Source organism: Triplophysa dalaica, chromosome 3 (assembly GCF_015846415.1).
Source record: "Triplophysa dalaica isolate WHDGS20190420 chromosome 3, ASM1584641v1, whole genome shotgun sequence".
NCBI classification, from domain to species: domain Eukaryota; kingdom Metazoa; phylum Chordata; class Actinopteri; order Cypriniformes; family Nemacheilidae; genus Triplophysa; species Triplophysa dalaica.
The window spans coordinates 16,290,778-16,315,953 of record NC_079544.1 but is presented as its reverse complement, the minus strand read 5'-3'; the positions used below and the strand labels follow the sequence as shown (position 1 = coordinate 16,315,953).

Sequence of the window (25,176 nt, the reverse complement as noted above, 5' to 3'; positions counted from 1 at the left end):
TCATGAAAACAAAGTGCATTTAGGTCAAGTGCATTTTACATTTTTCTCTGTAGGACTACTACAAGAAAGTCTATTCAGAACAAGTGCAACTGCTTAAGATACAACAATATTTTCTCTGTAGGCCTTCAACATAATAGTGTATCAAAACAAAGACTCCCATAGCCCATATGTTAACTGTAGAACTTTAACAACAACAAATGCACCAAGAATTGCAGATGTGCAAAGTTGATAATAAGTAGCGTAAGAATAGAATAACCAACTTATTCTGTCGTCTGAAGCGCTAAGATGTTCAGGAACGGAATTTGGAGAAAAACTTGTTTAAAGTTAAGTTATGAAAATAAAAGCCCAACAGTCCAACATCACAAGTAAAAATCACTTTACAGTGGTAAGAGACTTACTCTAATAACAATTTAGTAAAAAAAAACAATTCCTAGTGTTGAAGTCTATAAAAATACTGTACAAAACCGTTGGAATAAAACGAAAGTAAGGACAATGGTGCAGCGCACATTTAAAGAACGAGTGCCATTATCACTACACAAGGAAAGTGACAAACATTACGGGCATCAACTAATAAGCAGTGAAGCAAGTTTTACGCTGTTTATCATGCGCATAGTGTCTGGACTTTTGATCATCTCTTGTATATTTTGCGATCGCGGTCCGGCTCGCGTGAGCAGTGGAGCGGGCATAACTCCTGGTGCTGTAGATGCGGAGCTCTGTCATCTCACGAAAACATTGTATAAAAAACTTTGCATGCCATAGTTTACACAGGACTGGCAGAAAATGTGGATTAATACTTCTTCATTCTTCATGTTATGTGGTTTACTTTGATAGGTGAACTGTCTTTCCCGCGTCCCAGCGCGACATCCGACCGGTTTTGCCAAATCGCATCACATGTCTAGTCAGTCACATGACAACGACACGAAGATCGCTTCACGAGCATATCACGCTGAAGGGAAACGGGTGTTTACAATTTGCCCTCATTGTAATCTGCCAGAATGATGGCGTCACTGGTAAAAAAAATCTGTCAATGACAAAGAATCTTTCGGATTACGCGACCTCTGGTTCACACACGTAAAGGAATATTGGTCGCACTCTAGAGCCCTGAGGGTGCATGCAGTTTAGGAGACGCCTAAGTGCTGCGATTAAAGAAATAACGTCCGCTACAGATGCATCAAAGGAGCGGTATCTGTTTGTGTCATCACAACATTTCGGCCGTATTGTTTCGGTGTTAAAAGTCTTTCGGTGCATAAAAATGCACTTTTGGGCCATTTTTGGCCGAAAATTTTCGGTGGCCGAATATTCGGTTCATCCCTAGTTATAGCCAATTGATAGGTGGAAACGTTTGCATCACGCTGTCAATCACTCTATCTTGAACTGTGGTAACCTTCTCTTCTCACAGCAACATATTAGGGTTGCATTGTGTACCGGTGCTACGGTAGCATCGCGATTCTAAAACTTTAAAATTCCCGCGATGCCTCTCTATATTTGAAAAGGTAGTATCGTTGTACACAAATACTGTTGGATATGCGCATTGATATTCATTTGAACACATTAGATAGTTTAGGTGTGTTTGATTGGGGTTAGAGCTGAGATCTTCAGGACGGTCGATCTCAAGGAGCAGGGTTGGTGACCACTGTCCTAAATAATGTGTGTTTTGAATGACTCTGACGAGTTAATGATTTAAATTGTCGTTTGAATGAGGTGGTTAAATGATTCACTAACTCAGTGTAAAATAGACGCCACCTACTGACCGTCTTAGTTCTGCATTTAAAGTAAGCCTAATATTCTTCCTTTATATATATAACACTGCTGTATCAATGAATTTTTGTACCACATTTGAATTAGTTCCCACGTAAAAAATGATCTAGTGTACTTTAGTATTTACTACAGTACACTACTAAAACTCATTGATACTAGTGTTTTTGAGTCTTATCATGGCAAATTTGCCAGTTATGGCAAAATTACAGTTAATACAACAACATATTCTAGTGCAAAGTAAAATACAGTTTGCTATAGTAAATACAAAATGTTTAATCCTAAATCTGTGTTTTTTATATTATTTACGCTCTTTCATCCTGTATATAACAGTTAAAAAATATATAAAAAATTTGCTCACGGGCATTACATCTAACAGATGTTTAAATAAATACGGGACGAAACCGGGCTCCTCGGAAAGGTCTCCTTTCGACCTTTCCAGAGACCTCAGGCTCGACCTTCCACACCCACGTTTAATTGAACATAAAGATTTTTATATTCCATTTTACATCCAACAACAGCACACCATTGTTGTTTCTTAGGCATTTTTGTCGTCGGCCACATCTGCTCTTGTCTGAAAATGGCTGATAGTGTGTATCTGGAGGATGGTGTATCTCCATAAGGCGGAGACTGTGAGCAGTCAGGGGCGGTCGTAAATCAATGTTACATCACATTGATAGTGGATTGCCAACAGCCTGTTTTGTGTCACTGTTGTGGTTTGTGTTATTGATGTTATTTAATAAAACCGGTCTGGAGGCAATCAGTCCGGTGTCTTTTCCCTCGCCATAGTAGGAAAAAAATTGTGATCTCTAACAAATACTGATGTTTCCACATGCAATAGCAGATCTCCGATACACGTTGATCGACTTGCATGTTTTTAACTGATGAAGTGAATTTGACCCCATTGTTACTGTTTATTGCTTAAAGCCAAAGCATATGAATACATGCGCACAGAGTGGGCGACTGACCAATCACAACAGCCTGAGAAGCGGAAGCTCGCTGATATGGTATGGGTGGGACATCTTCACACACACGCTTTAAGTGGGGAACCAATCACAACAGCCTGAGAAGCGGAAGCTCGCTGATATGGTATGGGTGGGACATCTTCACACACACGCTTTAAGTGGGGAACCAATCACAACAGACATTATAGACCGGAAGAAATCCAGTCGTTTTGTGAGAAAACATGTGAAAATATGTGAAATATAAAGCGATTTTTAAAATTAGAAACATGAACATCCATTGTTAAATGGTTGCTAAAACAGCAAAAGACTGGGTCCATTGTAAGAAAATTTTCTGGGATAGCGGCCCTTAAAATAAAAATGTAACAATAAAACAAGGACAACGCTACTTATATTAAACAAAGAAATACAACTTTTATTATTAAAAGATCTCCTTCGCCTTGCCCTGTCAAACATCGCGCCTCGCGACTGCAACGGCTGCAGCTCGTTTGTTGTCCTAGTTTAGCTTGACACAACTTGCATAGGTGGGTCTTGTCAAGGCCATTTTTACCTTCAGCTTCACTGAAACCAAAATGCTTCCATACATGAACTTTTAATGTAAACTGATCTGGTTGGACTTCTTTATCCGCCGTCTTCGTCGTTTCTTATGTGCATGGCGATAAAAATGTAACATTTAGAAAATAAATTTTTGACATTCGTGAATCGATTCAGAATCGTCCACTTCTGCATCACAATTGTTTTTTCTGCACTCCTAATGTCCAGTCAGGCCTGCATTATTTTCTGTGATACTGCTGACCTTTCTGCTGATGTCATCTCTTTAGTCTAAGCTGTCAGCCTATGTTGGGCTCACTGTGTACTTGATAATACTATCACTCCCACGTAGACCTTCTTGGAAGGTCTTCATATTCCTGTTGTTGCAGGGGTTTATGTAGACCTTCCCATTAAAGGAAAATTAAGCATATTTGAATTGGGAATTTTGTGCAGTCACACTTGTAAAAGTTGAACATAAAGTTTATCCAAAACTTATAACAGAGGCAAAGTTAGTTTGGTTCTCCACTAGAGATAAATAGAACAGCTATTTGTATTTTAGCCTCCTGTCAGAATGAAACTGTAAATATACCTGTAAGATGGACGGTTACAGATAAGGTTGGTAAAGTGAGTGTTTGATAGTAGTGTCTAGGGCTTAGGGATGGGTAGTAGAGCTGCATGATTAATCGTTAAAAGATCCTGATCTCAATTCGAAACACCAGACGATCTCATTAATGAAAATCAACGATTCTCGTGTGTCTATTAACTTACACCTCGAACTAAAATCATAACGCTTCAATATGCTGTTGCTGCCGAAGAAGTTAAAATTATTATCATAAGGTATGTAAAGACGTCACAAACGGTCTTTTCAAAATACACACTATCATTATTTCTGTGTCAAATGATTACAGAAGTACTGGGATAAAGCAGAGAGTTGCCAACTCACACACATGAGACTCGTTTACAAGCTGCCCAAATTAATCTCACACCAAATAACAGACCAACATATGAAGTAAATACAGCCTGACAACAAAACTGTTCTTATGAGTGTCTTTCAGGATTGTGATACACTTTTCTGACTATGCTTCACATCTTAACCGGACATGTTTGAAACAAAACTAACGATTCTAGTGTGTAGCGTGGACAAATCCGAGTGAGCGCTTATATCCGTCATTAGGGTAAAACACGTCATCAGAGCGCCAATCACTCTATTAACGCTAACAGAGAAGCTTTGCTATTCGAGCTTTTCGTCAAGTTGCCCATCATTTCATGTTTTCAGGTTATTTTAAACTGTTTACAGGTGAGAATACTGCGCTGTTATGTTTATCAGTAGCGTCTTTCTGTAAAGACCCCTTCAAGCGGCCTGTCTTTATCAGGCAAATGTATAAAATAAAAAAGTGTCACCTTATGAATTTGTTTTACATTTATACTTTTTAGGAAGTTAAACTTTTGCATTTAAAGTAAAAAAATGAAGAAACATTTTATTTTGCTTATGGAATCTGTGGTTAAACATTTCTCACCATAGTTACTGTAGGTTAACCATGAAATATGTAATAATTTTGAAGTCCTATATTACATACCTAAATAAAAAAAAAATTGTCGGAACCTCTCAAAAATTATGTATTACTTTTAGTCATCATTCAGAATCGCAATCTCTATTTGAAACAAAAGAATCAGAATCCTCAATTTATCCAGAATCGTGCAGCTCTAATGGGTTGATTTTATCGGTATTACTCCTCTTACCGATACTGCTTATCGGTCCGGTACTTTTTTCTTATCGGTGCTTTTGGATATACTTTTTTATAAAAAATAAGACCAAAAATAAAGAATTTATGAATAGAATAACACTGCTTTATTCTCTGCGATGTAAGATCAAATGTATTCAGCGCGGACCAGCAGTATTAACAGAAGGAGGTGGGTTCATCGAAGCGGCCTGCAACAAATTTTTCTTTTTTTATATTTAAATGTGTATTTTAGTGGACTGATTTTTGTGTTTGTCCTATGTATGCAAGTAAAGCAACAAATTATTAAGCTCTCAATGTTATCAAATAAGCCTTTTGTTTCGGCTGATTTGTTTAATATTACATTAACCAGTAACCTTTAATTGCGCTCATATCTCATCTGTTTTGGAAGACGCGCACATGGAGACTTGCGGTGCAAACTGGGATGGGTACTGAGAACTGGTACTTTTTTCTACGGGTACATAATAGAGCTGTGTAATTAACCGAAAATGAATCGTCAACTTGGGCCTTCAATAATTAATTGCGTTAATGCAATTATTGTGCCGTATTCCATTTTGCAAGGATCCTCTCTGAAACTGTTTTTTAAGTTTTCTATGTTGTTCTTTTAATGAGTAATCGTGTTCGGGATCTCAGTATTGGCCAAAATAATTGTGATTTGTGATTTTTGTCATAATCGAGCAGCCCTAGTTCATAATTGGGTCGATACCAGAGTATCAATAAGCTTCATGACAAACGATACTGTTATCCATACTTGCGTTGTTTTATCTCTGTTTATTCAAGCGTTAAATAAATGACAGGCTGCTGATGCTGATTCCATACCTGAATGATGTCCCAATGTCAGAAGTTTGCTCGACGTATGTGTCATATCTAAGGCCATATGATTTCCGCGATGTATTTGTAATCTGCTTGTTAATGAGTGAAAGAGTGGCATGGTTGCGCTTGTGGAGCTTTCAGCGTCCACGTTTCACAACAACGAAGCTCCCTTCAAAACCACCTTTGCGGCAACCCATCAAAATAAAAGTCCTTTATTTGAGAACAAGTCATAACGTTGTTTTGAATAATTCGGCCACTGAGTATGTTTACTTACTTTAGTAAATTGAAGTGCTAGTAAAAAGGTAAAAAATAGTACATATAATAAAAAATAGTATTTAAAATAGTACTTAAATTTATGTAGACTTAAAACCAGAAAGGAAAAAAGAAATATGGACTACCAGCCAAATAACCATAGTGATATAAAGTAAATATGTTGAATTACATTATGATGTGCCCTATGCACATGCTAAGTGCTGTAAGTGGTGTGCTAAGGAACACACACACTTTTGTTATGTGGCATTTTCTGTTTGCTCAGAAGTAATTCTGAGTTCTGAAGCTCAGCTGTAATTAGGGATGCTCCGATCCGATATTTGTATCGGAAATCGGCGTCGATACTGAATAAAATTCTAGATCTACCTGACATACAATTTCTGCTAGGCGATGTAAAAGTTCATGGAGACATCAGCACTTAAACTCTCTCGTGGCTGTGCTTTGCGTAGCGTGTGACATCATACGCTAGCAACGTGCTCTGTACGTAGTGCACTCGAACAAGCAAACAGCATGGAGCGAGCCAAAATATCTGCCATTTAGACTTATTTTAGAACAGCTACGCCAACAAGTTACACCGCTGTTTGCAATACATGCGAAGTAAATGTTCCGAGAGGTGGCGATAAAGCTGTTAATTATAATACTACTAATTTAATCAAGCATTTACAGAGATGTAATCCCAAAAAAAACGCCTAGTTCAATAAGCTGAAGAAACTAAAACGAGACGGTACGAAGCAGCTAACTTTGGAGGAGACAACGGAAAGAATTCAGAAATTTCCCTCTGGTAGTGTGAAAGCAGCGAAAATCACTGAGCGCATACTTAATTTCATTGTTATGGATTTGCAACCGCTGTCCTTCATAGCGAACAATGGCTTCATACCACCTGGAGCCGCGGGACGACATGGTGAAGCGTAAATATTTATCTGAGACCTTTACTGTACCAAAAGGTCTGCAAACACGTATACGAACAAAAATAAAGATGTCAATGCGGTGAGTTTTGGGGATAATTTGACTTTGAATTGCTATTTGCACCGACTAAGCTATTATATATTTTTCTGTTTATTTTTACATGTGAAGTTTTATCAAGCTAGGGAAGCTAGTGTTTTATTTGTCTGTTTCTGTGTTGGATGTTAAATTTGATTTCCACTAAACTTTAGCTTAGTTAAGCTTTCCTGTAGCTCAGTGGTAAGAGCATTGGTTGTGGGTTCGATCCCAGGGGATTGCAAATGTCTATGTAAAATGTATAGGATAAATTATTATAAGTCGCTTTGGATAACAGCGTCTGCCAAATGCCTAAATGTAAATGGACTTTGCTTTAATGACTAAAGAATTAAAAACAGCTGATTCCTGTAATTTGCTGGTTTAATAAATAATTCAATAAATTTGTGAATCATTTCTTTGTTATTTTGTTTTACGGGGTCAGGAAATTAATGTTAAGTTGAGCATGATGCCTTGCACACAGTTTATTAAGTAATTGTGCACTTTAAAAATGTTACCCTAGTATCGGATTGGTACTCAGTATCGGCCAATACTGAATCTCAGGTATCGGAAGCAAAAAAGGTGGATCGGAGCATCCCTAGCTGTAATAAAGAAACCCTTAAAATGTTTAACATCTTTTCACATGTGTTTTTGCATCAAATTATAAAGCGTAGTATCGATAACCATATTGATAAGTACCGGTGTCGATAAGCAGTATCGATTTCGGGATCATTAAAATCTCAACAATTCCCATCCCTAGTGCAGAGCCACAACTCCAGGCGCGAGCATGACTCTGCTTGAGAGAGACGAGCCGTGCGTGTTTGTGATGTTAAAACAGCACATCTGTTTAGTTTTGGGACGTGCTGTCTTGGTAACGCGAAACAGAGTAGGACACAAGTTACAAATGCATTCAAACACATCCTGCGGCGCTCGTGAAATTAAAACTGCTCTTCTGCCGCGTGTTTCTACAGTACCGAAAGCAATACCGATAAGGGTGGAGCTTATCAATTCTCCAGTCTTCCTGGATAAGCTGTACCGGGTTTTGGTACCCATCCCTACTAGGGCTGCACTCTATTTAAAAGTTATGCCTATTGCAATGATTTGCAAAGACTGATTTCACTTGATTTTACATCATCAGATAGCATTAGGGTAATGCAGTCAGCCGAGAGACTGGCCAATGAGCTGGCAAGTTTAGAAAGAATGTAAAGCATATCATTTTAACATTGCTAACGTAAAGCATAATCATATCACTTATTGTATTTCGCATTATTCACATTTTTGCAAATCACATTTATTTTCTATATTGTAGTAATGTTATTCCTGGACCAACAAGGAATGCTGTTTCAGGAACAGTTCATCAACACAGCTGGAATTTCTTCCACTCTCCATCACAGCAGATGTGATCACAAAACACATCAGTTAATTTAGCTAATTAAGAAAATGTTTACGTTAGCAATGTTTACGTTTTTTGCAGTTGGGGATTTTAGGCAATCACCATTTGAGTCATGCGTACATAATTATTGTTTCACACAGAGGTGGCTGAATATTGTTTATTCAAGTTGCAGATGGTATGTTTTTCCAGAGCCTCTCCCACTGATTATGCAGTAGCTGAGGGAAGTTTGACATCTAAATGAAGGCCCTTGGCTCAAGGTTCTGCTTTAGTAGACAGTGTTGTCTGCTTTCATGCTGTAGTTTACTTTTAAATTCTTTGACCTTGGTTCCTGATATGATACTTATGAATTTAATTTTGCAGGTGGAGAAAAGCTTCTTACAGTATTTTACAGCATTTTACAGCAGCTTTATGTTTTAGTATTTCCCATGGATGCTTTCTTTAGGAGCTACAAGTATTTTACTTTGGATGATAAGCTTTGTATAACGTTTCCTCTCTTAGTTCAAGGATCTTTCGTGGCCTGTTGTCTTACCATTAAATCACTTGTGGTTACACTACCAGAAGAACGAAAATTAAGTGGCCACATTTGTTGAGATGTTTGTACGTAATAAATGTCAACGCTGTAATTGTTGAGGTTACTACAGAGGTTAAAAAACAGAATGGGAACGGAGTCTGTTTGCATTGACTGTTTGTTATGTTCTTGGCTTTTGGCCTGTTTTAGAAACAGTTCCCAGTGTCCGTGTTCTCTTCTCATACGCTCTTGCAAGATGAGAAAAGTCTTCATGATCCAAACATGTCCTCCGTCCCTTTCTCTGACGTTCACCGATGTAGAGTCTTGGGTGTTAATTAAACCAAGGCCCACTTTCTGACTGTGGACTTGGCCGTCTTTTCCCCCCACTTTGTTGAGAGCTTGTTCGGCCACATTCTTAAAATAGCTCTCTGACGTGTACCGTCCTGCTGCGGAATGCGACTGTGGCCATCCAGAGTTCTCTGTGGCAGGATGTTATGCAAACGTGCGTTACTGAATGGAGAGCTGTGTTATTACCAGCATGGGCTCACGGGATTGGAGAACAGAGAGTCTGTCTTGATTTTTTTTTCATGCTGCTCAACTAATGCATTAAAACATTTAACGTGCATTTAACGCTATGAAAGTATGCTGTTTACACCTTGTCTACACCGGACAGGACCGGTGTGACACAGCACGACACACAGCCTGTATTAATGGGTTTGTCGTGCCGCACCACATCCAGTGTGGACAAAATGTAAAATATAACGGGTTCCAATGAGTGTCTGTTGTTGTGTCGCACACACCAGTCATCCAGTGTAGACATGGCGTGATGGTTAAGATCTCATATCAATGAAAACCGCATGCAGGATTCACTCGATTTTAGATAAGCTGTCGCTATTGTTGTTGACCTGATACACAGATAATCTATATGTGTTTGAAATTTTAGCTTCGATCTAGAGAAAAACATGAATTTCAAACGACAGATATGCTTGATAACCAGTTCTAAGCAGAAATTTCAAGTCTCAATACAAAATTGTATTACTATAACACCATGTCTACACTGGACCCGGTGCAGCACGACACGATTAAAGACAAAAGAAAGAATTAGAACCTAAAATAGTTTAACATTTTGTTCCCATTGGATGGGACACGACAATCTCATAAGAACAAGTCTTTGTCGTGTCACGTCACGCTGGTCGCGTCCCATGTAGACACAGTGAAAATATATAATGTTATTAAATAAGGTATCCTAGTATTCTTGTAAGGTTAATTTGGAAAAAGCAAATGATGATAGTAGCTTGTGTATTCCAGACAGACATTTTCATGCATCAGTTGTTTCAGTTTGAGGTGTTTTGTGGTTACACAAGGTGTTAAGTTCAACATGAACATTGTCAAGAGGAAGCTGGAGAAACTTGGTCATATTCATACTTCATCCGTTAACAAGAGCTAAGACTATTTTGATAAGAGCTTCAATGATCAAATCTGTTTTATTCAATATTAAGCCATTTGCTATAAGCTTTAACTTGATGTACCATCAAAACTACATTTGAGTTGCAGCTGTACTTGAAATGTATTGCTTTTTGGACCAGCGTCATGTGTTAGTGTTTTGTAATTAGATCTATTGTGAGAAACGTCTTTGACCATATGTTCTGCTTTACCTTTTACAGCATTGAAGTGTGAGTCATCAAAAGCATCTTTGCTTTTATACTGAGGTCTTCTGTTTTATGAATCCCTTTAGTCAGTGTATGTGATTGTAAATGCAACATGTTCAAAGATTTAACACTTTCTAACACTAGATACTAGTGTCACTGGATTTGTTATCTTGAATGGGTTGTTTTGTTGTCAGATTGTCATGATCTTGGCTTAGAAACAGTATTGGTGCACTCCAGAGCAACACACATTTTTGTCTCTAGAAAAATAAAAATAACATTCCAGAATGTCTGAATCCAGAAAATCAAATGGAAACTTTCCTGTATGTGTTGGGTCTGGGGTACATATCCAATCATTCAGAGCTGAAGGATGCAGGAGAGATCACATGAATTAGACACACTACACTATGCTCTTTACATGAGGCGAAGGATTTGAGGGAGCGCCCAGCATGCTTGAACTGCTGCTCATGAGTGACTGACACCGGGATTACAGTAGATTAGGATTAATCCTGTTGATGTCATTGCTAACCTGGCAAGATTGGCCTTTAAATTGTCATGCATGCAGATCCTTAACGGTGAATAATTGACTAGGGTTGTGTAGATTTAAAGTGATCGTTCACCCAATGAAAATCCGTCATCATTTACTCACCCTCGTGTCATTTCTAACCTGTCTGAATTTCTTCAGTAGAACACAAAAGAAGATGTAAAAAACCAGCCCAGAAATGCTACCACTTTTGTTGCAGTCTGGAGCCCTGTGTTGTTCAACATTGGTGATTCATTTAGCTTTTAAATTAACAACATGTATGTTGTTCACATACATGTTTAATAATGGCACAGAAGAGCGTTTTTTAAATTAGATAAAATCTATCGTCTTTTTTTTGCTATCACTGTTATGAAAGAAAATCTGTGCTGAGAGTATTTGTGAAAAAATGTAGATGAAAATGAGGCTTAACCTCTTTGGACCTGCTGCAGGGTCTCTGTAAGGTTGATTTTGTTGTTGCTTTGTTTTTCTGCATTGGCCAGCTGGTAACAGTAATACAATACGAGAACAAAGTCGTTGAACATTTTGTAAACATTTAGCGTTTTTCATTTTACATGATAATAGAGAGGACAGTTCTCTACCTCTGGCTGAATGTCAAAGAAATGTTTGTGACATGTGAGAGATGTGACTAAAGACTTTTAGGTCAGTGTTCTAAATATACCTGACAGGCAAATGGTAGCTTTTGGTAATGGGCTCTGAACAAATTACCTTAAATAGTTTATCAAAGCGATCAAGACAAGCTTGAGATCTTAGCAGGCCTTTGTGCCTATCCCAAGTTTCAGCATAAATCTGGTTGTCTTTTGATGGAGATTGTGTTAAAGGGATAGTGCACACAAAAACGAAAATTCTGTCATCATTTACTCACGTTCTTGTCGTTACAAACCTGTATGCCTTTCTTTTATCTGTATATCACAAAAGAAGATATTCTCAAGAATGTTATCAACATGGCAATAGTGGTACCCCTTTACTTGTATTGTACAGAAACAAAACCAATGCAAGTGAATGGGAACCACCATTGTTCGGTTACTAATATTATTCCAAATATCTTCTTTTGCATTTTACATAAGAACGAAAGTCATACAGGTTTGAAATGACAAGAGGGGGAGTAAATAATGTTCACTCAAAAAAGACATTTTAATTTTTGGGTGAACTATCCCTTTAATTCACTATTTAAAAAGTCCTTTTAAATACACATACCAAATCATAAAGTGTCTCGGTCCCCCCACTACATTTTATTCAGTAGTTAAACTCTTAGAGAGCATTCTTGGTTGAACATGTTATATAACAGATAAGTAGTTTTCATGATAAGCAAGGTAAACAATATTGCAGGTTTACAGTGGAAACCAGAAAATAAATAGTGATAAAATATAACAATCCACTTAGTCCATCATCGCATACAAATCTAACAAACCAGTATCTTGTTCTAACCAATATTTTTATGTTTTTGTTTTCCAGGACAGTTTGGATGCTCTGGTCTACGACCTTGATTTTCCAGCCTTGAGGAAAAACAAAAGCATCGATAATTTCTTAAGCAGATGTAAGTATTTTGTCTAGGGTTTTGTCTGGAAAGTGTCTTTCATGTTCATCGGTTCATTGTGACATGTCAAAACACTTTGAGTGCTCTTTATTGTGGGTGGGGGTTGTTTTTGGGTCAGTACCCTCAGTCAGGCACCATTTTGTAAGTCCTGGTATTCGCTCAACAAAAGGGCTTTCAGGACTGCATGGTGACCCGCATGTTATATTCCACATGACCCCCTCCTCTCTCTTACACACACACACACACACACATACACATTATAAATTGATGTTACGTCAGAAGGTGGGGCTTCATATTGTCATGTGGTTTTGTTAGATTTTTCTTGGGATCTTTCATACTCTTTAACTCCCTCATCACTACTGTTAAAGAAAAAGTTCACCCAAAGAAGAAAATTCTGTTATCATTTGCTCACTATCAAGTTGTTTTGAAACTAGTTTAAAATCTTTGTTCTGTTGAATATTTTATAGAATGCTGGAAACTTAACAGTTCGGGGGCACCATTGACTGCCAAAGCAGTTTTTTTCCTAGGATGAAATTTTAAAGTTCCCCAGATCTGCAAACATTCTTCCAAATATCTTTCTTTGTGGTCAGCCGATCACCGAATCATTCAATTTATTGAGGAAAGGGGTGTTCATAACTGTTCTAAATTATTATTTAAATTTATAAAGAGTCTAGAGAGAAGCTTTGTTATTGATAGAGCTAAAAAGAGAGACTGTAATCTGAAATCATCTGAACCAACAGAAATTGTGTTTGAAAGAATTGTTAAAGTATTAACCATTAAAGCCCATATTGTTATTACTTTCTTACGATGTTTTTATTATTTATTAAGTAGTAATGGGTTCCCCTTGTGTGTGTGTGTGTGTGTGTAAACTTGTCAATGACGACCAGGATTGTGCGCGTCTGCGGAACAACAGTAACGCGAGTGACCCTCGCAGTTGACTATCACCTGCACTGGTGGAGGGTCGCGTGCTTCGTCTTTCCACATGAAATAACAACTAGAAGAAATTCCAAATTTACATACTTGTAAAAAAAAATGCTTGCGCTGTCTCGAAAACTGGTCGCAAAATGCTGTCTTTGGGTATATTGTTAGTATATGTATGTAGCTTTCCTGTAGCTCACTGGTAAGAGCATTGCGTTAACAACGTAAGGTTGTGGGTTCGAGCCCAGGGGATTGCAGATACCCAAGCATAAATGTATAGGCTAATGCAATGTAAATCGCTTTAGATAAAAGCGTCTTCCAAATGCATAAATATAAATATATGAATATGTGTATGTTCTACCTCAATTTATAGTAGACTATACACGTGCCTTATATATAATGATGAAAAACTGGTCTTGACCTGTAATAGTAAACTCTGTTGATCATAAGCTTATGTCAGGGCATTCATACATCCTTCTATCATAGTGTAGTATTGCATTTTGCAATAAATTATTTTATTTTAGTATTTAATTTTACTTTGTACTATTTTAGTACTGTTATTTCTTAGTACTGTACTCTTGCATTTAATATTTAAATGTATTTAGCTGTTCAAGTTCAAAAATTTCACAGAATTAAAAAAGTACATAAACAAGATAAAAAATATATGTTAAATGTTGGCACCCAAACATATTTTTTGTATTGTATATATATCTCCTTTTTATCATAACTCACCAGCAGCTCTCTGCCACATAAAATGTGACTGAAATAAAAATTTCATTCCCCCCTCAAATGTTGATGTAAACTGTTAACCCTGGTGAATATCCATAAATCCTTCTCAAATGTTTTCTCCATTTACCGTGGGAGTCTTGTTCTTTTCTCAGGATCAAAGTAATGTTCTGCTATTGCATTCTCTTTATCGATGAAAGTGCAAACTTGTGCCAAAGGAGAATACAAAGAAAAAAATGCCTATTGCTCAGCATTGACCAAATTTGGCTGGAAATTATCTCTCCCTGAGGGAAACTGAGCTGTTATGTTGGATAAAGTCATGAGGGCCATCAGTAGTTATAACACAATTTCAGCTAAATTGATTCTCACACTATCCAGAGGCTCTTCTGTAGAGTCCAGAGGGCTTTCCTTCCCTCCTGAGACAAGGATGTCTAATTCTCTCTCTCTCTCTCTCTCTCTCTCTCTCTCTCTCTCTCTCAATCTCTCAGTTTAAACCAGATGCAGATGCTTGACCACATATGTAGCCAGAAGTGCATTACATTAGATAATTTATCCGAAAAAGATCTGGTTAAATCACCGCTTGAGAGTTGAAAGTGTGGCAAAAGGCTTTTACACAGTGTTTTTTCCATGCTTGTCATTTTCATGTTTGGAATATTTTGTAATAAATTCATAGACATAGTTGCTAAATTTGAAATTTAAAAAGTTAATTTTATGAATTCTATGTAAAGGGTGGCTACTTTAAAAAAGGTCAAATGTAACATTATGTTAATTAGTTCTGGATTTTATTAGTCAAAATAAAACTATATTAACATTGTGTGCTATTCTGTAATTTTCTGGAGTGTAATATTCTTAAAACAGTGAAAAAAGTCAATAATAAGTGTTATAAGTATAAATAATTGGGGACCTTTTAACTTCTGGACAGGAGTATGTGTGTATATTTCAAGGCATTTAACTGTCTTTAGCCACAATCATGGCTTATTAAACCAAGCTCAAAGTAAGTGAATGAGTCAACATATTGCAACTCATTCAATGCAATTGATGGCTTTTCTTTGTTTACTTGTCTTTAGATAAGGACACAATCAGCAGAATCCGAGAGCTTCGTATGAAAGCAGATGATTATGAAGTGGTAAAAGTCATAGGCAGAGGGGCATTTGGAGAAGTACAACTGGTGAGTGTGTTGGACATATTTCATGTTCTTGTTTTTCCAAAACGTTTCCCTTATTCCTTACACGCTATGGCAGTGATAAAGTCAACTATTTTACACTGTTTTATAGTTTAATAAGGTTACCATATTCTGCTTTTTCTGTACTCTTATCTAGCAAAGTAAAATGCACAGTGTAAATAATTGTAATGTTACAGTCTCCATGTTAAACACTGTGGAATAGTTGATTTGATCACTCTGTTCCCGTACAATAAAATATTTCAATACTGATACGTTTATGTCTTTGGCAAGTTGCCTTGTCATGAGCAAGATAATATACAGTGAGACTGTCATAACTCCCTCCAGGGTGATTTAAGAGTGAAGGAGTTTACTTTACTCTAATGACCAGCTGACTATCCATAATCCTGTATATATAAAATAGTTTACTAATGCTAAGCTTGGCTTAAAGGTCTTCTCTCTCTTTGTGTTTTATAGGTGAGGCACAAAGCCACAATGAAAGTATACGCCATGAAGCTGCTCAGCAAGTTTGAGATGATCAAGAGGTCGGACTCCGCTTTCTTCTGGGAAGAGAGGGATATTATGGCCTTCGCCGATAGTAGTTGGGTAGTACAGGTATGAATTAGCTGTCTGATTGGTAATAAGAATCAATTTTAGGTATTCAAATTATTTAGTTGTTACTTTGTGCTTGAATGTGAGATCTTCTGTACAGTAATTATTTGTTTATTTTGTGTGTGTGTTTGGTTTTCCAGCTATCTTATGCATTCCAAGATGGCCGCTACCTCTACATGGTGATGGAATATATGCCGGGCGGTGACCTGGTCAACCTCATGAGCAACTATGACGTGCCTGAGAAGTGGGCACGTTTTTACACTGCTGAGGTGGTGCTGGCACTGGATGGCATCCACTCCATGGGCTTCATTCACAGGTTTCCTTCACACATTAAACCGCCCCTTCCTTTCATAGTCTTGCTTGAAATTGCTTAAAAGGGATGTTTTAAGGTTGTAAGGAAATGCTTTCCTTACTTTCTCATAACAGGGACGTAAAGCCTGACAATATGTTATTAGACAAGTCTGGCCACCTGAAGCTGGCTGACTTCGGGACCTGTATGAAAATGAACAAGGTAAGTCACATCCCCCCTTCTGATAGTTCTGCTCCGGTCCGTGTTCTGGAGCTGATCCTCTTGTTGTCTCTCCTCAGGATGGTATGGTACAATGCGACACGGCAGTAGGAACTCCAGACTACATTTCTCCAGAGGTACTGAAGTCACAGGGAGGAGACGGCTACTATGGTCGAGAGTGTGACTGGTGGTCTGTTGGGGTCTTCCTGTATGAGATGCTAGTTGGTGAGTTTTACTGCGTTCAGCGCTCATTTCAACTTTTTAGTTTATGTCTGCATTATAAAACAAGCACATTTAGTATGTATTTGTTATTTACAATCTTTCTTTTTACAGGGTCTGAATTAACTTGTAAATAATCAATTGAAATAATCGAGCTGCAGAAACCTTGTATCTACAAAACTACTACTTTTAAGGAAATGGAGAAAACACTGTAATAAATAGTCTTTGTTGACAAAGTTGACAAGCCCTTTTTAATACTTTTTATTGGTTAAATATTAGCACAATCTGAGACTAACATGGTGACCAATAGTAATGATAAAATAATAATAGAGATGCAAGGTTTCAACCCTACAGCAACAATATACTGGATTATAAAATAATTTAAAGAAATAATGCACACGGTTAACCTTTATTTATATATGGAAGGCTTAGCTTTCCTTGTCACTGCTGAAATTGCATTTCTTTTGGCGTTTCCTGAGGTTGGAAATTCTCACTTTGCAGATTTCCATAAAAGTTGTCTATGAAAAGCCACACTTCAATTTCTCAAGACCAGAAGAGATTTCCTGGCAGAAACACAAGAGTAACTGTGCATTTAGGCTCCGATTCAAATCCTTAAACTAAACAAACAGCACAAAGTGTACGACATTCCTTAGAAAGACTTCTCTTTCCCTTCCTGAGCATCTGTCTTGTTTAATGTGTCCTTAGGTGACACACCGTTCTATGCCGACTCGCTAGTGGGCACCTACAGCAAGATCATGAACCACAAGAATGCCCTGACCTTCCCCGACGACAGCGACATCTCAAAGGATGCCAAGAGCCTTATATGTGCTTTTCTCACAGACAGGTTTGAACAATTTCAATTACTAAAATATTATATTTTAAACCTAAGTTATACTTAGTGTATAGACTGTAATCTTGCCAGGATATTGCTTAGTGATGATTCACAGTTCCGGTTGAAAGCGTAATTTCTGCCAATCTCATTTTAATCTTGAGTTACCAATAAAATAGTATTGCACGATTTGAATCTCCGAAGAGTATTTGACCACATGTATAAAAGATAGATACAGCTGTACAACCATGCATAACTGTTTTAATTCACTTTAAATTTGTGTTGCATTATATTATGAACATACGCGACCATTGCCTACAAAACACAGACATATGACTTAGTTTCTTTTACAGTGCGGTTCGTGTGTGGCATCTTTTATTTTCTAATGGTCTTCAAATCCAGCGTTATATCCCGAATGCGTTAAATCACCCCTTTAACGTCTAGTTGACTCTCAGCCACTCACAACACCCTTGTCAGTACATAGCAACACCCTAGCAACCACCCACAGCATCCTAACATTGTGATGGCAAGATTGCATGGACTCTTTCATCAGAAATTCAGAAATGTTGTTGTCTCACAGTGTTCTCTAAAATGAAATATTAACATTTGTGTTTCCTAGGTATCAAAACAAATAGTATATGTTTTGTTTCAACGGAAGTTTATTTCATCTTGACCTGTCAGTTCAGGGAGTTTTTAGTCTGGATTTGTCATTTGTTTTAAGAAGCAACTGTTAAACCATGTGATGAATCAGCACAGATCAAAGTTTCTCTTTGATGGTGTTCCTCAGGCGACACAACATCTATATGATTCCTTTGACTGTTGTAATGCTCTTTGCACCCCTTTCTTACGCCACACTGTTTTCCCTTCTTAATTTTCTATTAAATTCGTTTTAAAGAAGATTAGGTTAACAGCCGCAAAGCCTTAAACTGGGTAAAGCCTAGTATTGCGCTGTTCAACAGTTCAAAGATATTAAATCTATCCGAAACACTTGAGTAATATGATAAATTGTTGATTTACGGCGTCTCGTCTTTAACCATAATCTCTCGTGAGATTAACGGTAAACTTGCCCAGGATCGGCTCACAGGTCTGCATGTTTTGAATGCCCTTCTTTTGAATGTCAAGAAAATGAACTAAAGCTTCAACTATATTAGTGAACTACGCTCACTTCCTTGTGTTCATTTAACATCATTGTTGTCCTCATCTTTATTAGGGAAGTGCGATTAGGACGGAATGGAGTCGATGAGATCAAGCGGCATCCTTTTTTTAAGAACGACCAGTGGACATGGGAGAACATTCGAGAAAGTGAGATATAAAACCATATCTTTTTGGCCTGTTTAACGATTAATCGCATCCGGAATAGAAGTTTTTGTTTACATATTATATGTCTATGCACTGTGGATATTTATTTCGTATTTATATCACATACACATACATGCATATTTACTTTAATACCTTTAATGTATATTATATATGCACATATTTTTCTTAAATATAAACATGTATGTGAATGTGTTTATAGATACTTAATGTATTAATGCGCAGTGAACAGACATATTATGTAAACACAAACTTGTATTCTGGATGTGATAAATCATTCAACCGCCCTATTTATACAGTATTAATAAGTATAAAATAATTTGTACGATTTTTTTTTCATTTTCATTTAAATCTGCTGTTGTGTGTAGCTGCTGCCCCCGTGGTCCCAGAGCTTAGCAGTGACGTCGACACGAGTAACTTCGATGACATTGAGGAGGATCGAGGGGAGGAAGAGACATTCCCAATCCCTAAAGCATTTGTTGGCAACCAACTTCCCTTTGTGGGCTTTACCTACTACAGCAATAACCAGTGAGTATAGAGCTGAAGAACACTTAGAGTCCAGATGTTTCTGCTCAGTTGTTCAAAATGTGACAGAGTTAAGATTCTATCGGTTCTCTGTCAGGTTTCCTCGGGAAGTGAACTCAAAAAGTGACAGATCGACTAAAGAAGATAAAAGTCATGTAAGCACATCTAAACAGAGACTTTAAATGGAGTTTCGTGCCAGTGTTTCTTTGAACCGGTAAGAATGAGTGACTGTTTGTGATCTCTCAGCTGGAGAATCTTCAGAAGAAGATCTATCAGCTAGAAGAACAACTTCACAGCGAGATGCAGCTGAGGGATGAGATGGAGCAGAAGTGCAGGTTTTTATCGAACACCTCATTCAGTCATCATTTCATGCATTTTATTTTTCAGAAGCAAACACCTCATCCATCCACTCCAATCAAACAGTTTGTCTATCATGCACATGTTTTTCACCTACAGTTGCACTTACAATACAGGGATTTGATTTGGAATCCAACCCAATCGAACACCCATTCAATCCTCTTTATCCATTTCAGATCAGCTTCCTCATTCATCTAGTCTTCCACTGATTCATGCATTCATTTAGATGAAACATCTCAACCATCTCTCCATTTTTCCCAAATTCATCCTTTTTCTCAAAATCATATTTTATTCTTAAAATCAAGCTTTTGAAATTTTGTTCTTTGATTCCTTTTCCCTTCAGGGCATCCAACACAAAACTAGACAAGATAATGAAAGAGTTAGACGAGGAGGTGAGTGAAATGATTTCACCTCCAAACGATGAATCGAAATAATTATAGAGGCATGTGTTTTGTACACACAGCTTCGATAGACGATTAAAGATAAATATCTGTTAAAAAAGGGGGACTTAATTTTTTAGTTGTTACATTCTCTGTTTCTTAGCGTTTTGTTGTCCTGACATGTTTCAGATTAACCTGAGGAAGAGTTTGGAGGCTAACGCGTCTTTACTGGAGAAAGACAAGATCGTGAACCAGCACAGGGCAACAGAACACCAGAGAAAATCTGATCAGGAGGCAGAAAAGCGGCGAAATTTGGAAAATGAAGGTGAGAATGCAATTCAGGGTGGCTTGTTTTATGTATAACATTCTTGTCATATTTAAATCCCTTTTTTTCTCCTCATGTACTTTTTTCTTAAGTGTCCACTTTGAAGGAGCAGCTGGAAGACCTGAGGAAAATAAGCCAAAACAACGAGAAGATCACTCAGCTGCAGAACCAAGTGAGCTTTATGAGAAGACCATCACCTGGGCTCGATTAATTAATAAAAATGGTTCTATTAACATAGAAGACTTGTCATACTATGTGGTGTTGCTAACATCTTTTCCATATCTGTGACTGACAGCTGGGGGATGCCAATGACCTTCTGCGAGCCGAGTCGGACACGGTGGTGCGTTTGAGGAAGAGTCACACTGAGCTGGGGAAGTCCGTGAGTCTGCTGGAGGGTGTAAACCGTGAACTGCAGGAGAAGGGCCGTGCGGCGGAGAGCGCCAGACAGCAGCTGGAGAAAGAGTTACTTCAGCTGCAGACCACGCTGGACACTGAGAGGAGAACATGCAGCCAGGGCTCAGAGGAGATCCAAGAACTGCAGGGTAAGAACCGCATGACAAAATAATTTCATGAATGTGATGTACGTTCCTAAATCCATTTGACCACAGATGAGTTATGTATGGAGATAAAATTCGACAGATAAATTGAAATGCATAATAAAGTGCTTTGTTTGTTTACACAAAGACATATCAGCTCACAAAGAACTTCTTCTTCTGTTTTTTCAGCTCGTATCACAGGTCTGCAGGAGGACAACAAAAACTTGAAGCACAGCATTTCAAAAGTGGAACTGGAGAGGAAGCAGGTCCAGGAGAGATGTAACGCCCTTGAGAAGGTCTATTATTATTTTAGGTTTTTGTTGTTTTGTTTGAACTTCTTGGTCTGGTTGGCTTCTGTTATGTGTGTGTGTGCGTGCCTGTGTCTGAATTTTCAAAAAAAAGGAACACCAAAACTGCATTTCGTGGCCCCTCTACGTTCTTCATCAGATGGTGTCAAGAGAGCCTAGAGAACGTTTAAACATTCCTTTGTAATTTTAACAACTAATAGTCACATTCCTAGTGATAACGTTGTAGGTCAAATGATATTTGTAGACGCTTGATTTTGCAAGATTAATCATTATGTATACTGCATATCGCCTGCAGCGTGCTGTGCACTTTACATCACCTCCGCGTCTCATGAAGCCATTCAAGTTCAGACTTTAAACTACTTACAGGGGTGTTCTGGCCTACATCAAGTTCATCTTTATTCATAAAACATTTGGCATACTGTTTAGCCCCACAAACATTTATTTCGATTTATTTTTGTAAATTATAAATAAAACACAGAAATCCGTAACCTGCGTTTCTGTCTCTTCAGGAGAAGAACAGTCTGGAAATTGACCTGAACTACAAACTGAAGACCCTGCAGAAGCGTCTTGATCAGGAGCTGACCGAGCACCGCGTCACCAGAGCTCAGCTCACCGACAAATACGAATCCATCGAGGAGGCCAAGTCGGCTGCTATGCACGGTATGCTGTGTGTGCCAGACGCTCCGCGCCCAGCTGTGCCACCTGCGTCAGTTTTTGCTCTAAGGCGCTTCATTCTGACAGCGTGTCCAGACACTGTACAGCGTCTCATTCAGCTGTGCTCAGACACCACCTCAGAGATTTCATGTATTCACATGCTACAAGGAGTGACTTTGTTATTTTTCTCTCGTGGAAATTGGGTCATCATTTAATTGAGTTGTTCCAAATATGTATAAATGTCTTTCTACAAAGAAAGATATTTGGACCAATGAGCGTAACCAAACAGCTTGTCAATTGTGGCCAAGAACTGTTTGGTTACAAGCATTCTTCCAAATATCTTTAGTTTTTTTTTTTTTTTTTGAACATTTGAGAAATCAAGCGATTTTGTTGTTTTCTCTCCAGCGGTGGAGCAGAAGGTGTCTGAAGAATCCTCACAGCGGATGCGAGTGGAGAGCCGGGTTGTTGAGGTGGAAAAGCAGTGCTCCATGTTGGAGTTTGACCTCAAGCAGTCCGTGCAGAAAATGGAGCAGCTGATGAAGCAGAAGGAGAACTTGGAGGAAGAGGTGAGCGTCACCCCATTTTTGACTTAACACACTATCATTTGCAAACTCTCAATAAACACCAGTTTGTTTAGTCTGTAACTTCAATTCATTAAACTCGCATCTTCTCCGCCCCCTCCAGGTGAAGGTCCTGCGGGTGCAGCTGGAGCAGGAATCTGGAAAACGCGCTCTCGCCCAGAACGAACTGAAAAGCTGGAGGATAGAGGCTGAGCATCTGAAGGGATCAGAAAAGCAACTCAAGCAGGAGATCAACGTCGCTCTTGAGAACAAACGCTCGCTTGAGTTCCAGCTGGCACAGCTCACCAAGTATGACTCTTGTCCTCTTCTTTGCCTCTTTCAGTGACTATATTACTTGGATGCTTATAGCTAGAAAGTATCAGACAATAAATCAACTTTGTATTTTCCCAAAAATCCCAAACCTCATATGAAATTAACCTTAAATGAAATGGGTCTGTACGGCCAGCAATGCTTTTTGTGACCTTGATGGACAAACAACATTTTTTGAAGACTAAGCACTTCATTTAACTGTCCCTGACTTTAAACACTTTTCAAGCGTGTTTTGTACCCTTGAGTGCATTTTTTTCATTGCACTCATTATAAACAGCATGTTTAACAGTTCCTGGCTCGCTCCATTGTCTTTAAGAAAAAAACAGGATATTGCTAGAAATGAGAGTACATACTTTCGTCAGAGGCTGCTTCAGCATTTACTGTTTTTATAGCAGTAAATGTCCCTGATTGTTGATTTATCGCTACATGTTTCTTAATTACAAACATTTTTTATTGCCAGTGTTTTCAGGTTGACCCACCCCACTGACCAAGTTCCTTTGGCTCAGACGCTTACTAGCGACAGCATCTACATTACTTACTATGTAAAGTGCACTATTGAAGGGTATTATTGTGGAAAAGGGTATTATTAAAGCTTAAACCTGGCTGAATCTTTTGACTGCCAATATTTACACTGGTGGATTAAGGATTACTTTACGCTTGACTCCGCCTACCCGGTTAATCCTCCCCCTTTTCCTTCTGTCGACACTGAGGTGGAACTCCGTGGCAGTCTGGGAGGTTATTAATAGTTAACCCGGTTGAACCGGAGATTGACTGCTTAGCTTTATAACATATTGTTTTGCATAAGTCAACATAGATTTCAATTGACACTGTTTACTTTATTAAGACAAGTTCCTGGTCCTATTGTGTATGATGGATGCTTCAGTGCCAGAGATACATAGACACAAATGACCAATGTTGCTATAATAAAGGTAACAGAAGTAACAGCGAATTACCATCGGGATGCGTCGAGTTGCTCATATTGGTTCTAATTGGGGTGAAATGTCAGATACAGAATGCCTGTATTTTTATGATGCTGTCATGATGAATCCTGGGCCTGGAGCTGCAGGTTTCTCTGGAGCTTTTTAATGCTTTTTTTATAATTGTGGTAGGAGATGTTTGAATAATTGACTTGTGTTTGAAGTTGAAGTGAATTAAACTGACTGAAACTCATCTCCTCAGGCAATACAGAGGGAATGAAGGTCAGATGAGGGAACTTCAGGACCAGCTGGAGGCTGAACAGTATTTCTCTGTAAGTAACTCACAGTCCCTCCATTTCTTTTTTCCAAAGTGTAGATGCAGTTTTGCATGCCCCCTTGCATTAACGTAAGCATGCATTCTTGTATATTTTGGATTAATTTTCAAACCCATTTCAACTTTATTTTAGACTCTCTACAAAACTCAGGTGAAGGAGTTGAAAGAAGATGTGGAGGAGAAGAATCGGCAGATCCAGGAGACTCAAAGAAAAGTTCAAGATCTTCACTCTGAAAAGTACGAAGATATTCATTTTAACAGTGTCTTTTCACATTGACCATTATTTATAATTGAATGTCTCTAAATCTTTTTTTTATTGTGAGTATCCATCAGTACCATCCAGATTAAGACAAAAATTTGGTGTGCTTTTTTTAGGGAGTCTCTCTCTGCTCAGTTGGACCTCACCGTGACAAAGGCTGAATCTGAGCAGTTGGCCCGGGCATTGCAGGAGGAGCAGTATTTCGAGCTTTCTCAGGAGAACAAAAAAGCAGTCTCCCGAAACAAACAGGAACTCTCGGATAAGGACTCAATCATCACACGGGTCTGTGTGGCACATATACCAATTTAACCCTTTAAGTCTAAGATTATGCCTTTGGTTTTATGTGATCAAATAATCTGTTTTTTTGCAGCTTGAGGAATCCAACAAAACCCTTACCAAAGATGTGGAGATCCTCAGCAAGGAGAAGAGCGAGTTAAGCGAGAGACTCCGAGATCAAGAAGGAGGTCATTTTTTCAGCCAGTGGTTTATGGATTACCTTCACAATCTCATACATTTTCTGATTGGTTTCTTATGTTCTGTATGGTTTCCAGCGTTTGCAGCAGATAAGGAAGAAGTGGCAAACTCAGTCAAGGCGAACTATGAGAAGGCCCTTAACATAGAAAGAACTTTGAAGACCCAGGTATGACCGTAGAGCAAATGCTTAATGATATCTGACTTGTGAATGTAAAAAATCACAATATGTGTAAATATTTAAAATTGGAAAATCAATGCC

The 25,176-nt window shown here is 38.2% G+C and overlaps 1 protein-coding gene across 3 annotated transcripts in view; it reads left to right on the top strand.

Annotated features, from left to right (window-relative positions):
• Window positions 1-25,176, top strand: part of rock1 (Rho-associated, coiled-coil containing protein kinase 1) — a 53,772-nt gene that overhangs the window by 21,077 nt on the left and 7,519 nt on the right. For 2 of the 3 annotated variants that reach the window (XM_056743019.1, XM_056743018.1), the window contains exons 2-24: window positions 12,589-12,670; window positions 15,382-15,482; window positions 15,951-16,088; window positions 16,226-16,401; window positions 16,512-16,596; window positions 16,674-16,818; window positions 17,518-17,656; window positions 18,852-18,943; window positions 19,327-19,486; window positions 19,581-19,638; window positions 19,730-19,818; window positions 20,184-20,232; window positions 20,410-20,545; window positions 20,638-20,717; window positions 20,841-21,087; window positions 21,271-21,377; window positions 21,899-22,049; window positions 22,449-22,609; window positions 22,728-22,912; window positions 24,113-24,182; window positions 24,318-24,421; window positions 24,560-24,725; window positions 24,814-25,083. In XM_056743019.1, coding sequence (XP_056598997.1) covers window positions 12,589-12,670; window positions 15,382-15,482; window positions 15,951-16,088; window positions 16,226-16,401; window positions 16,512-16,596; window positions 16,674-16,818; window positions 17,518-17,656; window positions 18,852-18,943; window positions 19,327-19,486; window positions 19,581-19,638; window positions 19,730-19,818; window positions 20,184-20,232; window positions 20,410-20,545; window positions 20,638-20,717; window positions 20,841-21,087; window positions 21,271-21,377; window positions 21,899-22,049; window positions 22,449-22,609; window positions 22,728-22,912; window positions 24,113-24,182; window positions 24,318-24,421; window positions 24,560-24,725; window positions 24,814-25,083 — 2,991 coding nt within the window. The remainder of the gene's footprint in view (window positions 1-12,588; window positions 12,671-15,381; window positions 15,483-15,950; window positions 16,089-16,225; window positions 16,402-16,511; window positions 16,597-16,673; window positions 16,819-17,517; window positions 17,657-18,851; window positions 18,944-19,326; window positions 19,487-19,580; window positions 19,639-19,729; window positions 19,819-20,183; window positions 20,233-20,409; window positions 20,546-20,637; window positions 20,718-20,840; window positions 21,088-21,270; window positions 21,378-21,898; window positions 22,050-22,448; window positions 22,610-22,727; window positions 22,913-24,112; window positions 24,183-24,317; window positions 24,422-24,559; window positions 24,726-24,813; window positions 25,084-25,176) is intronic. The other variant, XM_056743020.1, reaches the window with a different exon arrangement.